The 18,721-nt window shown below is 32.5% G+C and overlaps 4 protein-coding genes across 7 annotated transcripts; 3 read left to right on the top strand and 1 right to left on the bottom strand.

Moving 5' to 3' along the window:
• Positions 1–91: 91 nt before the first annotated feature.
• LOC108724286 (spindle and kinetochore-associated protein 1) lies at positions 92–2,039 on the top strand. Its single transcript, XM_018450594.1, has 5 exons — positions 92–241; positions 543–660; positions 856–977; positions 1,055–1,535; positions 1,882–2,039. The coding sequence occupies exons 2-5, from the start codon at positions 552–554 to the stop codon at positions 2,037–2,039; spliced, it is 870 nt and encodes a 289-aa protein (XP_018306096.1). The 5' UTR covers positions 92–241; positions 543–551.
• Positions 2,040–3,064: 1,025 nt separating this feature from the next.
• On the top strand, positions 3,065–8,281 carry LOC108724296 (zinc finger protein 665). Its single transcript, XM_018450607.1, has 3 exons — positions 3,065–3,088; positions 3,409–3,681; positions 6,376–8,281. Exons 2-3 carry the CDS (start codon positions 3,418–3,420, stop codon positions 8,278–8,280), a joined length of 2,169 nt encoding a protein of 722 aa, XP_018306109.1. The 5' UTR covers positions 3,065–3,088; positions 3,409–3,417; the 3' UTR covers position 8,281.
• Positions 8,282–9,316: 1,035 nt separating this feature from the next.
• On the top strand, positions 9,317–15,162 carry Afti (aftiphilin). Of its 3 annotated transcripts, none has more exons than XM_018450604.1 (8): positions 9,317–9,531; positions 9,905–10,015; positions 10,577–12,462; positions 12,626–12,838; positions 12,923–13,069; positions 13,145–13,205; positions 13,563–13,691; positions 13,926–15,162. In XM_018450604.1, the coding sequence occupies exons 2-8, from the start codon at positions 9,913–9,915 to the stop codon at positions 14,429–14,431; spliced, it is 3,045 nt and encodes a 1,014-aa protein (XP_018306106.1). In that variant the 5' UTR covers positions 9,317–9,531; positions 9,905–9,912; the 3' UTR covers positions 14,432–15,162. The 3 variants fall into 3 exon arrangements, with proteins under 3 accessions (XP_018306106.1, XP_018306108.1, XP_018306107.1); XM_018450605.1 differs by lacking the exon at positions 9,317–9,531 and adding an exon at positions 9,577–9,766; XM_018450606.1 differs by lacking the exon at positions 13,563–13,691.
• Positions 15,163–16,376: 1,214 nt separating this feature from the next.
• LOC108724297 (uncharacterized) lies at positions 16,377–18,487 on the bottom strand. Of its 2 annotated transcripts, none has more exons than XM_018450609.1 (3): positions 18,306–18,487; positions 17,611–18,215; positions 16,377–17,180 (listed from the first exon to the last, which is right to left on the bottom strand). In XM_018450609.1, the coding sequence occupies exons 2-3, from the start codon at positions 17,737–17,739 to the stop codon at positions 16,407–16,409; spliced, it is 903 nt and encodes a 300-aa protein (XP_018306111.1). In that variant the 5' UTR covers positions 17,740–18,215; positions 18,306–18,487; the 3' UTR covers positions 16,377–16,406. The 2 variants fall into 2 exon arrangements, with proteins under 2 accessions (XP_018306111.1, XP_018306112.1); XM_018450610.1 differs by having other exon boundaries at positions 18,396–18,465.
• Positions 18,488–18,721: the final 234 nt, after the last annotated feature.

The following is an 18,721-nucleotide window of genomic DNA, read 5'->3' on the forward strand; positions in this document are numbered from 1 at the left end:
CCCTCTGGAAAGCAAGCAGAGTTGACCGAGTAAAGTTTTGGAACGCACCCTTGAATGGGTACCTGGAGTAACCGATCTACCAATCATGTGAAATTTAAATTCAAAGTGAAAAACGATGTTGAGCGATGTGTCACGTGCTCCGAAAAAAAGTTATTTACATTTCTCCATATATCTGACAAATATTTCAATATAACAAAAAGCGAAGGACCCAGTCAGCAGTACCTTGCATACAGTAATTGAAGTAACTACTTCAGAGTAATATTGCCTTTTAGAAATTAATATTTTTGTAAACTTGGTTAAGATAAAAGCTGCGTTCCGTTGCACTCTTAATGTGCATGATATATAATTATATTCTTGTTTAACACTCTGCGAACAACAAATATAAAATGATATCTCATGTGCGTTATGCATGCAATGGAATGGAGCCAAAGAAAAATATGTTTGTATACATGTATTTGTGGTTATATACACTTGTATTAATTATATTTGACATATATAAGTATAAATTTTATTGTATATATTATTTAATTCGATCTTTGCAGCAAGCTGTGATGGATGAAAATAAACCTGTGAAACAAAATGAGGATAATCTGGAAGAGATAATTGATAAACAAACCACGAGACTCCAGGAACTCGATATGGCCACAGTACTAATAAAAAGTATTATTACGTTGTTTGTTGCACTTTCATAAAATTTTAATGAATGGTTCTATGATATGATCTTAAGAGAAGTCACTTTCTTCCAATGAAATATTGGAATTATTGACACAAGATAAAAAAAGGAATAGCTTATTTGCTGTTTGTATAATAATGCATTTGTTGATATTTGTCAGAATAATATTTTATTTCTTATAGGTAAGCAAAATATAAAAGGTAAACTTCAGGAAGCACATGAGGAAGTAAAGCAAATTTCAGGTGGCATCAGCGAAGCAAAAAAAATGTTGAGAAAAATGCATGAACAGAACTCTCGTTTGAAGGTATGTACAGTCAAGTTATTTCTGAGAATTTATTTCCAGAATTAGAAACTAATTAAGATATCTTTATTTACATGAAGGAAATATTCACGTTGGTTGAAACTTTGGACAAAAGAATTCTCCACCAAGAAGAAAATATTCCACCTGAACTCATACAAGGTTACCAGGATGCAACCTCGTATTCTCCTTTGTCAGAATATCCTATAAATCCAATACAACGGTCGACTAGAAAAACGCCCAATAGTGTAAGAAAAGCAACAACATTTGAAAAGGAAGAAACAATAAAAGATTGTAAAAGAACACTTTTTAATGAACCAGAAGTATGCTCAACGATACGACTTATCACTGCAGAAGAATTCAATACAGTACCTAAATATATTATTGGAAGGCAAACTGTTAATAGTTTAGAGACAATTAATCACTTTATAAATGCTATAAATCAAACGCTAATTGCAAAATATACACTTTTATCATTGGGAAAGGCCGCCGCTCAAAAAAAGGGTGATATTAATTTGTATTTACACTATAAAAAGCAAGAGTTCGATATCCGAGATGAAGATGGTAAGTCTTAACAGTTTATATAAGTATGTTCGTAAATATGTTATGTAAATATGTGTAAATAATTATAATAATATGTAAATATAATATGTATTTCACATACGTGTACATACAGTAGCGTGCAAAAGTTTCCAGCCAGTGACGTTTTTACTCTAATTTATAAAAATAGTCTGATAAAATTTTAGTCATTATTAAATGTTAGTACAAGATTTCGTTACCCACATCTTTTACTAATACCCAATAACGATTAAACTTTTATTAGGCTCTTTTTTATAAATTAGAGTGCAAAATGTCACTGACTGGAAACTTTTATACGCCACTGTATATTTTATATCAAAATAATTTTCAGGATATCTCTACTTCTTCACAGCTGAGGATTATTATAGACAAACGAAAACAAAGATTGATAAGACCAAGTTGAATTTGCTAACAGCATTGCGCCATTGCAAACGTTTACGAGAATGTAGGATCAAAAATGAATTACGATATGTTATAACATCACATTAATTCATACAATTTTCTTTGTATTCATAGACTTTTAACATTATCGTGATAAGAAAAACATATTAATTTACTAATAATGATCTGAATATATGTATACTTCTAATAGACAGATAACATTGTTATCTGCCTATTGTTAACATGGTTATAATTTTAGAATGTGAAAATAGCATATATAAGTTATTTGCAATATTTCTTAAAATTTTAATGTCAGAGAAATATTGATATTTTTATATACGAATTATCAATTTTTGTAAAAAATTATACCAATCTATATAAAAATATAAATATAAAACCATGTTACCAAAATTACATACTTTTTTATTTTTGATAAGATTAATTTTTTTCTATTTTATTCAGTAAATATTTTTAAACAATTTAATGAAGTTATTAGGTACTAAATTCTGCTTTATATACACATATATAATATATATTATATATGAATTAAATAAAAAATATTTAATCTATATATATATATATACAGGGTGTCCCATAAGTTTTTGCCAACTGCTTTTGTGTAGATAGAGCGAACTAAACTGAGTCGAAAAGTCCTCTACCATTTTGCAATTTTCGCAGTAGTTAACGAAATATTAATTACTAAAAATTACCGAATATATATATATATTGGTCTCAAATAATTTTTTATTCAAATACTATTAACTTTACAGAAAAACAGCAAAAGACAAAAATTGTTTATTTTCTTCTCATAAAGTTCTGAAAATTTTTTCAAAATTTTTTCAGAATTTTTTAATACCGTATTTTCTCATGTTGGTAAAAGCGGTTTGCAAAAACTTACGAGACACCCTATATATATATAACCTTCATTTCTCTGCGCTTCTTTATTTGTATTAAATTTGGAGACAAAATAGAAACGGAAAAGCAGTACCTTCAATTGTTTCAGAAGTAGCAGGCAGTTATTCCAGTTAGCTAACCAATCTATTTGTTTGTCTTTGAAGAAGCTGAATCGTGGTAGCACGAAATTTCACTATATAAAGAATATTGAGTTTGCCATGAAAGAATATTTGAATATTTGTTCTTTTCAGAGAAAAAAAAAGGTAATCTATGTTTTATTGCAATATTCCAAGTATTTTTTTACAACGTAAAATAAATTTGATATAATTAGGATGCATTATAATTTTTTTTAAATATGTAGTGTAAATAAAAACAGGAAAAATTAGAAAATATTAAATAATATTTAAAAAAACATTGTTTTTTATAAATAATATCCACTGTAATTCATAAGTGAAAACGATTACAGATCATATTAGCGTATATTTTATATCTTAGTATTTTATAAACATTTTGCGAAAGAGAAATGATAAATATAAAGTGTTTGTAATTGATCATTATTACATTGTATAAATTTAACTTGCAGCAATAAAACATGTTTAAAGCAGAATCAATTAGTACATTAAGTGACCGTGAAGATGATATTGATAATTTGGAAGGTTCTATGATATGGTCCCAAGAGGAGCCACTTTCTTCCAATGAAATATTGGAATTATCGGCACAAGATGAAAGAGAAAACAGTTTATTTGCTTTCTGTCGATTGTGTGCTGGTCAAACCCCTAATCCAATATATATTTATTCTGAATCTGGAGAATCAATGAAATTGGCACATAAAATAAATACATGTCTAAGTGTTAAGGTAAAATATTTTATCGAAACTATATTTTGTAAACATATATATTGCATACTCTGATTCTTATAAATGTATATAAAGGGTGGGAACAAACCTATATTATGATACAACTGGAAGAGAGATAAGCTTTGTACAAAAGTTGAAAGTGCAGAGTAAACTTTTTTTCATATGAGGCTTTAGGTCTGTTCTTTTTCGCTGAATTTTTACACCAGTTCATCTTTCTTCCTTTTCTCTCCAGAAAGAAAGAAGCGGAAGAAAGATGAACTGGTGCAAAAGTTCATCCAAAAAGAACTGGCCTTTTGTTTTCAAGAAAAGACATTTAAAAATTGCATTGAGTGTCATGTATTTAATGAAGGTATTTAATAAAGATATTTTGTGGAAAAATACTATAAATGTTATTATATACCCAGTGAGAAATGACAATGAAATCGATGTCAAATTGACATCGATTCGATGTCGATTTCATTGTCATTTCTCACTGGGTAAGGCGTTCCATTTTAAAGGATTCACTGAAATATCTCAGAAAGACTGCGTTAAATCGAAAAATGTTTCAGACAAAAGTCTTTTGACTTCGAGGGGGATATAAGATGGTATCATTGGTTTGATCTTGGGTGGTGTTGTCAAGCTCAGGGCAAGGCCACTTTGAATTTTTTAAATGAAACTTCTAATTTTTCATTATGTATTCTTGTAGCTTACCTCGAGTGCTTTTCGAAATACTATAATAAAATATTTTTTTATTAAATACTTTTCGAGTTAAGGCTTGAAACTTACAATACCACCGGCATTAGCATTTTCATTTTTGCACTAAAAATTCATTTTTACGTAATAAAAATAAAAGGTACAACCTTTAATGGCCTTGATCTTGATAAATCTTAGCCAGGTCATGATCCTGAACAACATTCAGGAGGTTTTAGCCATCGGCTGGACACTTTGGGCAATGCTCTAATACCGACGATACTGTAACTTTCAAACCTTATAACTCAAAAAGTACTTAATGAAAAAATATTTTATTATAGTGTTTTGAAAAGCTCTCGAAGTAAGCTACAAGAATATGTAATGAAAAATGAGGGGTTTCATCTAAAAAATTCAAAGTGACCTTGCCTTGACCTTGACAACGCCACTCAAGGTCAAGCCAATGATATTATCTTATGTCACCCTCGAAGTAAAAAAACTTTTGTCTGAAACATTTTTCGATTTAAAGCAGTTTTCGAGATATTTCAGTGGGTCCTTTAAAATGGGACACCTTGTATTCATATACTTATGTAAAGTGTTACAAGCTATTATCTCTGAAAGTGTATGTCAAACTATGACTAATATGTTCAGACAAAAGTTTTATGACTTTAAGGAGAGCATAAGATGATACCATTTGTTTGACCTTAGGTAGCGTTGTCAAAGTGAGAGCAAGGCTGCTTTGAATTTTTTAAATAGAACCCTCCATTTTTTATTTTATATTATATTTTCTTGTAGCTTACCTCGAGAGCTTTTCAAAACTATAATAAAATATTTTTTCATTAAGTATTTTTTGAGTTATAAGGCTCGAAAGTTAAGTACAGTCGGCATTAGCATTATGCAAGTTGTCCGACCGACGGTTAAAACCTCTTGAATATTGTTCAAGATCTTGTTCTGGATAACATTTGTCAAGATCAAGGCCATTGGAGATTATTCTTATTTTCATTTTTGTGCTAAAAATTCATTTTTACGTAAAAATGAAAATAAGAGGTAAAACCTCCAATGACCTTGATCTTGACAAATATTATCCAGGACATGATCCTGAATAACATTCAAGAGGTTTTAGCCGTCAGTCGGATATTTGCGTAATGCTAATGCCGACCCAGTAAACGAGAATAAATTAAAATGGATTGAAATTTTTTTCTATCCGAATGCGCATTTTAAATAGCGAATACTTTCCTTTGGATTTAATTGGATTCAATTGGATTCAATTAGATTCAATTGGATGCAATTGGATTGAAAAACTGCATTTCCTATTCAAAATTTTGAATTGAACAGTATTTATAATGCACAGAAAAAGCTGATATTATTTTTAAATTGAAAGGCATAGAGATATGCTCCATACAATTCCTATAAATGAATAAAAATACATTCAGGATTGAAAAGCATTCATTTTAACATTCGTGAATCCATATTTCTGAAAATCTGAATCCATTTCAATCCATTTCAATCCATTCTCGTTTACTGGGAACTGTACTGTAACTTTCGAGCCTTATAACTCAAAAAATACTTAATGAAAAAATATTTTATTATAGCGTTTTGAAAAGCTTTCGAGGTAAGCTACAAGAAAATATAATAAAAAATGGGGGGTTCCATTTAAAAAATTCAAAGTAGCCTTGCTTTCACTTTGACAACGCTATCCAAGGTCAAACAAATGGTACCATCTTATGCTCTCCTTAAAGTCATAAAACTTTTGTCTGAACATATTAGTCATAGTTTGACATACGCTTTCAGAGATAATAGCTTGTAACACTTTACATGGGCCACCCTGTATAACGCTCACACTTGAGTGACTTAAAAAGTGTAACAAATAATTAAATTTTATTTACTTTCGACTTATTTTTATACGAGAAATTAGCCTCTGTCCGGTTGTATTATAGGTTTGTTCCTATCCTATATAACATATCCTTGCGCATACTATATAATAATACCAGTAAATATATGTATATTATATAGCGTGATTTATTGTAGATTAAGAAGACAGACCCATTGCCAAAACAGCTTTGTTTGACTTGCGTTGAGAAAGTGAATTGGTGTGACACATTTGACACACAATGTATTAAAGCAGAGGAAATTCTGTCAACGATGTTGAAAGAGAAACAATCTTTTAACTTTTCCAATCAACTTTCTTCTAATCAACAATCCTGTCCTTTATGTATAAAAGGCTTTATGAATACATGTGAGGAGACATTACAGAATATGAAGGATAAAGAATTATACGAGAATGACATAATTCTAGAAAGCAGTGATGAGGAGAACATTTTTAATAACGCAAAGGTCAATAAGGAAAGCGGGAATCATTCTATCATATTGCAATGCCTAGGAACTAAACAGAAATATTTAAAATGCGGAGCGTGCATGAATCTTTATCACACCGAGGAAACACTAGATGGTCATAAGTGTAAGCCTAGTGTACAGAACACAACAAAACCGTACAAATGTCTCGTATGTGATAAGACATTTACTTTCGAGGAGCGATTGAACTTTCACATGCAATTTCACAAAGGCGCGAAAGCATTATACTGTGAGGTCTGTAAAATGACGTTCGGTAAAGAGCTGAAGTTGTTTTACCACTATAAGAGACAACATTCCAAGGAAATTAGCGTATCATGTCTACAATGTGGAAAGTTGTTTGAGAATCAGGAGACGCTCCGCGTTCACGTTTGCGTCGACGGTAAAAATCGCCCTCACATTTGTGAAGTATGCAACAAAGGCTTTTTTGACGGCTACACCCTGAAGCGTCATATAGTGACACATCTACCCGAGAAGCCTTACAAGTGCTCGGAGTGTTCGAAAAGCTTTACACAGAAATCGAGGTTGAACAAGCATGTCGCGAGTCATTGCATAGTTATCGAGAACAACCAGACGGTCTGGAAATGTATCCAGTGCGGTGAAGTATTCATCTCTTGCGATGATGCAGATATTCATTATAAGATAGTGCATGAGGACAAGATCACACTAATTGAGGAGCTATCGACATCAAAGTTATATCATTGCGAGTTTTGTAACAGTCATTTCATCAACGCGGACAACCTGAAGGCTCATCAAAAACATCATGTTGTCGAAAGACCCTACACGTGTAATACATGTATGGCCACTTATAAATCATTCGCTGAAGCTGTTTTACATTGGAAGGAACATCCTAGACTGTTTAAAGTACTTGTCGATTTTCTATGCGATGTCTGTAACAAGGACATGAAAGAACTATCTTTGCTATACAAGCACAAGCAAAATAGGCACGACCGTGAATCCAGATTATCCGAGTCTGGCGACGCAAAGTTTATCTGCGAACTTTGCGGGAGTGTCTTCGACAAATGTGAGGATATAAAGGATCACGGACGAGATCAGTGTTCCAAGTTCCCCTGCGATATTTGTGGCAGCCTGTTGCCTACAGCAAACTCGTTAAATGCACACAAAAGGCGGCATAACGGATTGAGGCCGTATGTCTGTAATATTTGTGGAAAGAGTTACACTCAGTCCAGTCATATGTGGACTCATAAGAGATTTCATATGGGTATCAAGCCTTATGCTTGCGAATATTGCGATCAACGTTTTACCATAAAGCCGGACTTGGCGGATCATGTTAGGAAGAAGCATACGAGAGAGAGACCATTCAAGTGCGACGTGTGTAATAAGGCTTTCTTGACTGGATCCGTGTTTTACCAGCACAGATTGATACACCGTGGCGATCGCAGATACAAGTGCCATTACTGCGAAAAGGCTTTCACTAGAACGGAAGCTTTGAACAACCACATCAAGATACACACTGGGGAAAAGCCACACTCGTGCGACGTATGTGGCAGATGCTTCAGACAGAAAGGAGATATGAGAAAACACAGACGCACCAAGCATGCTTCCGAACAAGATAAATCTTGAGAATTGTTACATGTCAAATATAGAATCATTATTTTTTTCATTTTTGCATTTTAATTATTCCTACGTGATAAGTAATTAATACGTTGCAAGGCTGCGTTCGAAAATATTATCCAAATGACTCCGAGTATCATTTTGTTCTTATTTAATATTCGATAAACAACAAGAATAAAATGGTAATCAGGTTTTTCGAACGCGCGCCAGTATATTTTAATTGTACGAAATAGTTGTATTACAGTAGCAGGTACATACCGTATTATTAAACTACTTTTTTCAATAAATAGTAAAATATTCCAAAGAATGTGATATTAAGGAATTATTATAAGTAATAAAATAAATAAGAATATACAATATACACACATTATGTGTAACTCTGCGTATATTATTATAATATAATTAATATAATATAATAATTGTATATACAAGTATATAAATGTTATATATAACATTTTATGTATAATATTTATATATCATAGAGGTATACTCATTAATAATGTTATATAACAAATTATACATATAATACAAAACATGTAACTAAATAATAATTTGTATTGCCATGCATTTAAACATGTCGCTTATTTGCTATACGATAATGACAAATAACTAAAAAATCATCACTTTTTTAGTTACATATAAAGAGAATGGAAACAAAGAAAAAAAAAGGAAGAACATACTTCTATTCGTCTATAACTAATTATATCAAAATTGTATTTCCAAATGAATATTTTCCAAAATTTTAATGATTTAAATTCAAACATTCAAACTCATTTTCTGGAAAACTTTGTTCTTTGAGTTGTGTCGTAACAAATGAACGATATAATATATTTTTAAAAATTTGCCACTATAAATTGTTCATTTATTTTACATTGCATTTTATTTTACATTTTATTTTACATTTTATTTTACATTTTATTTTACGACCATCGACGAAATTTTAAACAGCCGCGTGTGCGCTGCATACGACAGGTGCGCGACTGCGCGCCATTTATTTACATTGCGCATGCGCCCGCGCGTCTTGGAACAGGTGATGTTACCTGGCGAAGTGCGATGTCTCATGACCGCCGTCATCGTGCATTCAATCGTCACGCACCGACGACCTGCTCTGCTGGACGATTCGATTCCTGGCTGTGATAATTACTGAGGACCGTTGAGCCCTTACACGCGAGAGACACATCGCGATGATCACCAAAATGACAGTACCGAGATAGAATCGTGCCGACAGGCATCCCGAGATTCACGGAGTGGATTATACTGGTACGTGATGATAGCTCGAGGACGACGGTGAGAGTAAAAACGGTCGTCATCGTCGTCGCGTAAGAATCTCTTACGCCTTTGGAAGTCGGTTTTCTGTTCGGCCACGGGAAAACTTTTTGCGAGTCCGTGTCCGAGAGTGCAACTTAACCTTTATTGAGTTTGACATATGTAACTGTAACGAGTACACGAATGAAGAGGAAGAGACGGCGTAATTGTAAACAAAGTCCGTGCTAAGATAACGGTGGCCGAAATGATTTTACGATTTGTTTTTACGTCCGTTTATGCATTATTGTAACGTACTGAGAGACTTTTTCATTTTACATCTTTTGCTAATTTCATTTGTAAAACGTGTTGTTGATATTTCTTAAAATAGGGAGAACAATGGCTTTCCCACCTTTAGTCAGCTCCACGCCACCGCCCTTAGACAACTTTGGAGAGTCCGATGAAGATGAATTCGGAGATTTTACAACTGGTGGAATAGATGGTATTTATGTAGAGATTAACAGCCATCTAATAAAATATCAAACCGTATTGCATGTTATAGTCTCTAAACTCTAATAATAATACTGTAACATAATAAAAAACTGGAACATGCAATATCATGATACACTTGAAAAGAATATGTAAAGTGGACATGAAATAACATGATGTAAAAGGATTACCTATTTTTACTAGTCATCATGTGATTTGCTAATTCTCAGGATGAATTCTATCAGTGCATGTTCCAGTATTATTAAAGTTTAGTAATTAATGCTTTGTGTACATTTGAGGAGATGCTATCCAAACAACATATATATCTAAAAGATGTCATAAAGATATAAAGACATCTTTTAAGACACGTAATGTTTGTTTGTCTAAAGATATCTAAAAGACATCATAAAGAAGTCTTCTAGACAATGCTTATTTATGTCTGAGTATCAGCGTTATTTGTGTCACTTTATTATTCAGATATATAAATCAAGGATAGAATGACATAAATAGCGCTAGTAGTATCTCCCTAAACACATCCTTTTGTATCACTTTCTAATTTGTATTAATATTATAGGTCTATCTGTTTCATCAGAGTCCCCACAAAAACTCATCACTCCGATACAAACACCAGTAGCATCACAGAATGTATCTCCTCGATTAAACGGTATTAACGAGTCATCAGTATTGGATAATTGCCCTAAGATAAACGAAGCAAAATGTGGCGTCATCGATGATATGTTGATCGTCGAGAAGGCGGGCAACAATGTGAGCCACATAAGATTGAAGGATAGAACAGATGATAGTAACGTATTGGAAAATAATTTTGAAGACGCTAGTGTAACAGAAAACAATGTATTAGATTCACCCATGAATGGCGAGTCGCGTAATGTTGAGATTAGCAATAGTGTTGATCATGTTTGTACTCAGAATGTTTTAGTTAAAGAAAATTTTGTTGATACAGATGTAATTAGTAGCAACAATAGTAGTTTAGCTGATAGTGTAAAGACAGTTAGTGAGCAGGAAGGATCGTCAAACAATTTGGAGGCGAATGACGAGGTTGAACCTGTGAGTCTAGACTTGGAAGATCCTGCGAGTACTCCGGATATTCTACAACAACTGGACGATGATTTTTACAATTATGAACAGTTTAAAGATTCCAGCGAATGGAATGACACTGTTAGCGATAAAAAGGTGGAAGTAACGGTTCTGCAGACGGATTACTTGAATGATAAGCCTAATTCCGTGGACATAGAATGCAACGTAACAGATGAAGTTGGAGAAAATTACACGTCGTACGACGCGAATGAAACTTGTGTCATTGATACTAATGATAAATCTGTCTTCATCAATGATGAAAGGACAATTTCCAATTTTGTTATCTCGCAAGAATATAATGTAGATGGTACTGACGTTTTTAGACAACCGGACTGTGAATTCAGTATTCAGCCGAAATACATAGAGATGTACGATGTAATATCTAACACTGAGACGAGTAATGAGAAGTCGAATAAAACTGTAGATGATTCTTTCAATTTCGATTTCACTTTCGACGACGATGCTGTGAGAGAGGAATCAAATTTAGATCATACATCCGTACATGCACATACCGAAGATATCCACCTTCGAAATTCTAGTAAAAAAAGCGACACGAGTACTTTTCCTAATAATTTCTGCGATATAGCTGATGTAAAAAATACTATACAATCAAAAGAAAGCGAATATGTAGCTGTAGAAACGAAAAATCAAACTGTTCAAAAAGTAGCTGTGAATGGGATAAGTGAGGAAATTTTCGCTAAGGAAAAAGCGTCGAGTAATGAAGAAATACACAAAGACTACATTCCGGAAAACAGTTTTGATGCACACGATCTAGACAATTCCGACTTTACAGAATTTATGGAGCATATAGATTTTAACGGTGTATCGGAGTTGACAAATGACTACAATTCAGTATCCAATAATAGTACATACGAGACAGTACAAATTCACGATTTACATACATCTTCATCCGATGCGTCTTGTATACAAAAGTTTTCACCAATTAAAGGAGCTTCACTGCCATCTACTAATACATCTCTCGACTGTTTAAAGGATAAAATTAATATTATGAATAATATGGACGAAGAATGTGCCACATTTAAAAGTGAAAATTCTGTAGTATATTTTAGTGACGGTGAATTTTATGATTTTCCTTTACGAACAACAGAGCCAGCAGCATCCAAAGTACAAGAAGATAATTGTCCCGGATTCGAAAGTGCGGATAACAAAGATGATGATTTTGGCGATTTTACTAATTTTTCAAACACAACAGTAGAATGGAAATCTGACGATGCTAAAGAACTGAAGGTACCTGAGGACGATGATGATTTCGGAGACTTTAGTAATTTCGAAACATCAACGGATGTAGTAGAAACACAGCAGTTTAGTTTAAAAGAATCTATATGTCGGATAGAAAACAAGAATGTGAGTTTAGGAATGTTTGTGTAATACATGATTGCTAGTAGTTTATTAGAGTAAAAAAAAAAACGAGTGTATCGCTTTAACTTAGATTTTTAGTCTTACATTATGATATAAATAATATATAATTTTATATTTTTTAACATTAATTTAATCAAACTAATTTCAGGCTGCGAATAAAATAGAAGATATAATAACAAACATGTTTTCTGTGCTTTCTGAACATCACGAAGTTGAGTTAAAAGCCTTAATAGATAAAGCAGATAAAGTTTGGCAGAATGTGAAGAGTGTGGAAGAAACCAATGCTCTCACTTACCAATGGGCGAATAGTAGTAGTAACAATGTTCTTTTGAATGCTCTTGGCATCGATTCTCGGAATATTGTAAGTATACACACAACTTAGTAATTAAAATATTTTTATACATTTATGAGAAAAAGTAACGATATTTGTTATATGAAATTAAAGCTATTTGGACCAAGATGGAATCCGAATATACCAAGATTTGCTGCAAATCTTGGTTTTACTCCATTAGAGCCAATTAAAGCTACTGCTGAGCCTCAGCAATCTTCTGCAGCCAATACCAGCAAGATACAGGGTGCAGTTTGTTCAGATGTAAGTTGAGGTTTAATTTCTATAGTATGTGTAAGTAAATTTACATATTAATTAATAATTGTAACATCGTATTAGGAAGTACCTGCCGCCCAATTTGATTGGAATAGTTCTGGCCTTGTAAATCCTCTAGATGCTAGTAAGTATTTATTGTAATTGCATGTTTAGTGATTAAAATATTGTATTAAAGAGAAAAACATAGCTAAATGTCTCGTATTTTGCTAATTTATATTCTCACATATAACGAGATAGAGAAAGAATATTTTCTGAATAAGTATTTTATATGTAAAAGTAGTTTGGTGTTGTCTCTTATATATAGATTATATAGATCAAGGCTGCGTTTGCTTTGGCGCTTACAGTAAGCATCATTTATCCTTGTTTAATATTTGACAAACAATAAGGATGAAACAATACTTTAAGTGCTGTGAGTGCCAAAGTGAAAGCGATTTAAGTGTGTTGAATTTTGTCCTAAATGTCGCGAAAAATAACGATACAGGTGGTGGGTTATCCGCTCTTCTGCCTCTGGATTTATTGTGTCCGTTTGACCCTCTACTAACACCCCATTGCTCCACACATTCCGAATCCTATCATCAGTCATCTTGCTCAACGAACTCCGTTTATTACTGTAAGTGCTCAAGCTGTAATGTCTTTGTTTTTGCATACATGTATATGTATAAATATATATTCATAACACTTTTTGTTTCAAATAGGATATCTTTTTTCTAAGTATATATATTAAAAATTAAATAGACTGCCACTTAATTTTGCTTTGCTTGGTTTTAAACATTCATAGTATTTTCAAAATTATTGTATTCATAATTCAACTAATTTTAATTATTAATTTTTATTACTGATACAGATTCATCAGAAGTAGTTGTACACGAATCAAGCCAATCCATGAAATCGCAAAATTTATCCGATCTCACTAGTAGTTCACTAAAACAGCAAAAATCATCCCAGACATCTAAGATCATAGAACCGTTGCCAGGACCTTGTACAGTGGAATGGAAGAAAAAGATCGAACAAGACATTGGAATTAAGCAGAAAAGCAATTCTTCGCATCGAACACTGAGAAATGTCCCTCTAACCAATAATAAGTCATTTCCAATAAGCAATAATACCTCCAGGGTACATGAATATCACAGAAAGATATCAGTAGGTAAGAAAGAGAATACGCAAGGTACGGAGCACATAGTCGTGGACCGATACGGGAGACCGATGACCGTGCAAGCCGAGACTATAAAAGTTCTGAATCAGTTACCGGACCTGTCGTTTTTGAATGCGAGAACTTTGTTGTTCAATCGCGAGCAGAGACAGATCGTGCCGGATTTGGGCGCTATGATAAATCGGAAGATGCCTGGCTGAGTAACATCGGTCTGAATGCGAGTTTGAAAGGGCAAACGCGAGAGGAAACTTCCCAGAGAACCTGTTGCCAGCTGGATGTTTCTAAGTGACCCATACAATCAAAACGTACTTCTGCTACCTTTCAAACCTGTGTTCAGACCAACCTTTAATCCAACCTTGGCTCTTCCACGTCAGGAAAGGATAATGAGACGCCACGTATGAAAGACACTGTCCTATATTAATCTATTTGCTTGCGGCACCGAGTAATGCACTTCGACATTCCGAATCATCATTGTTTTGTGATTTTATAGCGCTAATGGTATTGTTGCTGAATCCTTCAAAGTCTCTACTTCGTTACGCAATTATGGTTTAATGTTGTACTGATCATTTAAAAAATGATGGCATATAAGTTTGTTTCGTTAACTCAACAGTTGTGTAATCTTTATTAAAGACGACAGTTTTACGTCGTTACTTACATAGATATAAGAACTCACACATACATTCGGCCATATTCTAGTCTACAGTTCTTAATGATAAGTTTTCTGTATTATACGTTAGGAGAGATTTGTTCGATGTTTATTTTCGACGATAATTACAGGCAATTAAGCAGCGCCAGAGTATTATACTCGTTTATATTGTATTTCAAAAATTTATCTACTAATATTCTGGAACTACTTTTAGATGAACCTGAATATTCATTTCTATCAATGTAGACTAACTTTAATTTCGGTTCAATTGACTCTTCGGCCCGTATTCAGAATGCGCTTTATCGATAAAAGCGCGTTTTTATCTCTGAAATTCTATAATATGCGTGACGTAAAGTATAATAAGTTAGCGCGCTAACATCATTGTAAGCGCGTTTTGAATATGGGCCACCATCTTTTTCTAATTAGGACTAGAAAAAGATGAAAAGTAAGTTAAACTGAGATCAATTAATCTTCATTGGTGGCAATGGACATTATACATTCAAGAAACTGCGCGCGTACTTTGTATGACGTTCATATGTTACAATTTCAAGCAATCGTAAATATTCAGTCATACAGAAAGAGAATATATACTTTAACTACTCAAAATAAAAACTATATACTAATTGTAAGTCAATTATCGTAGATTGACGAGATTGATATCTGTAATGAAATCGTCGAGTGATACATTTATCAAATTCGCTTGATGCTTTTATTGCACATTTTGAATTTCTACTATGAAACGTGATGTACTTAATTATGTAAATTTCGGCATTTGCATATTGATTATTAGAACGAAACGATAAATATTATTACCACTATTAGTTATTTATTAATGATAATATTGTAATATATATTTTATGTAAAATATTGTGGATAACATTAACACATAGGCAATCTTTAATGATCGAATCGTTGTTACTTTTCTTAATCACTCTATGAAAACGTGCGATTTTTTAATCGATTTTTTCCCCGATCCTTGAATGCAATCTTTTATAATAGTCAGAACAATTTAAGCATTAAAGATGCAAAGCAATTCATTATCTCACAATTACTTTAATTATATTAAATATAGAAAAATCTATAAAATATGAATTAAATAACAGTTCTTCATAATTTTTCCTTAATAAAAGTATTTTTATTAAGTATATTTATTTTATATTTCATAATGTTTTATAAAATACTGTCATCAAAATATATTAGTTACAATTAAATTATCTAATAACAATGATTACTCTTGCACATCAAAAATGAAATTGCATTTTACTTTAATGTATGTCAATTATCAGTTTTTTGCACACACATAATAGATTTTTCTAAAATAATTTTTTAAAGTAAAATAATTTTTATTAAAACGTTTAGACTAGATCATTTCATTTAAGCACACAATATAAATCGGATACGTGCATTATAATAATTTCATATAGAAATTTTTTTTAAACTAATTGAATAAATAATTTCATTAAATACGTTAAAAAATTGCATAATTTTATCTTTTATAAGGAAAAGAACGCAATATATTACTTTGGTTATTAGGAAAACATATCCTCCTCGGAGCTATTATGTTCTTCTAAACTGTTAAAAACTTGCTTGGATTTCACTCTATCATACATATTTGTGTTTTGTAACATTAAATTGACTTTACTTGTTGAAGGCTCAGGGCTTGTATCTTCACTAGAAGAGAAATTCATGCATCTCTTAAAATTTTTCTTACTACTCTTTGGTATAACTTCCTCATTTTCATAATCAATTTTGTGTTTCCTTAGCTTAGATGGTTTAGTATTGTGTATTTTCTTACTCTTTACATCTGATCCATCACTTTCATCATCAGTGGTTTCATTATATGCTGACTTTTTTGTATTATTTAAAGCCTCTTGAAGCTCTCTAATCTTTTTCTTCTTTGTATTTAGAAGTAAAAGAAATTTCATGTAAAGATCTTTCTCCATAGTGGTCTTCTTGTTTATTATTTCCTCTAAATCCATGATCAGTTTTGTATTGGTTTTCTTTAGATGTTCATTCTCTTTCTCCAGTGCCAGTGCTCGCTCTTGGTATTGTTGATAAAATTCTAATGACTGTTTTAAAGTGTCAGACAGAATTAATATATTTGAAAGAGAATGCATTGCAATTTCTCCACGAGTAAGAACATTTTGTTGTTTCCATGTGAATGTTGTTCCATATGATTCATCCTGCAGAAAGAACTGTATATCAGTGTTTTTCCCAGAGAATGCTTGTTTTGTTTTCTCCAGATACGTTTCAAAGGATTCGTCCAAGTGATTTAAGAAGTAATTGGCATTCTCTGCATGCATCTAAAATAATAAGATAACTGTCAATAGATAATAGTCGTCGACTGTCAGCAGTGACATTACATTTTTTTGATAAATCTAATGAAATTGTTCAAATTCTTTAAATTTTGTCTTACTTTGACCGTTTTCCAACAAGGACATAGTATAACAATGAATCATTACATCCTTGTTTACCGACTTTAAACAAGGAAAATAATTCAACATGTCACATTGTCTCTTTGCTGGAAAGGGTTCTGGTTATGATCAATCAATAGTATGTTACAAATGCTTTAAAACTTAATTATTATAAATTGATTATGATTTATATTCTTTGATTGGTCGATCAATAAAATTTTTTCTGATTAATTAATCAAATACTTCAAAGCATTTGTAGTAAGACTTTGACTGCATTCATAAATATACAATAAAATAAGTAAATAGTTAATTAAATTACCTCGCCACTTAATGGTAGCGTACATGTCCTCAACACTATTATTTTGAAAGATGTATCCTCCCATTCTGTGTATAGTATAAAATTGTTCTTGTCCACTTGATTCACAAGCTGACTTACGCTCGCATTCATGACGTTTCTTTTCGGTAATCCAGAAAAAAAGTGCGAGGCAATTAATGAAAAAAGGCATCAAAAACATCTGATGTGCAGTCATCTGATGAAGATTTTGTCAACTCGATTGGTTAAGAACTCTTGTCAGAAGAAAATACATTTTGACACAAAATAAAAAAAGAATTTCGTCGATCGGATTCGACAATTAGGTTTGTACTTCAATGATTCATAAATATGATTAAAAATTGATAACGTGTGCATTATAGATTAGTGACGTGATCCATCACGTACAATGCGTCACCCGTCAATGTTCTTTAATATGTAATGCGAGATTGCGCCACCGAGGACGTCACAGTAGAGAGAAGGTCCGGCTAAAATCACTAGGACTGCGTTCCACTTAAGGGCCAATTTCACCAACCACGGTTAGATTAACCGACGGTTAAAGTTAGCAGGGTGACCAACAGACACATATTTTCTCGTAACCTCTTGGTTCTAACCTGAAATTTGTGGGAAGCAATAAACAGTGTATTATACATGTGAAAAAAAGTCAAACAATTCTAAATAATTTATACGTGGTTTGATTTTACGTGGTCTTCGACGTTTTTCTAAATTGTAACCAGCAAATTCGTCAAAAAATATGTAATTTATAATATCATTCATTTTGTATTCTCACTCACTGATGAAATTTCAGATAGACAAAGCTCCGTAAAATTGACAATATATAAGAGGTTACGAGAGAATATGAATGTCTGTTGGCCACCCTGCTAACTTTAACCGTCGGTTAATCTAACCGTGGTTGGTGAAATTGGCCCTTAACGCTCACAACGCTCGTAGAATTATTTTATCCTTGTCGTTTATCAAATGTTAAACAAGGACAAATGATGCTTACGAGCGTTGCGAGCGTTAAATGGAACGCAGCCTAGATAACAAAGTACCGCGATGGGAAAATTGAAGTGACATATTTTTGGAGCCAAAATGACGTTGAATGCAGATAGTGGCTGCG

This window comes from Mycetomoellerius zeteki, unplaced genomic scaffold, assembly GCF_001594055.1.
Source record: "Mycetomoellerius zeteki isolate Tzet28-1 unplaced genomic scaffold, Tzet1.0 scaffold288, whole genome shotgun sequence".
In the NCBI taxonomy this organism is placed as follows: Eukaryota; Metazoa; Arthropoda; class Insecta; order Hymenoptera; family Formicidae; genus Mycetomoellerius; species Mycetomoellerius zeteki.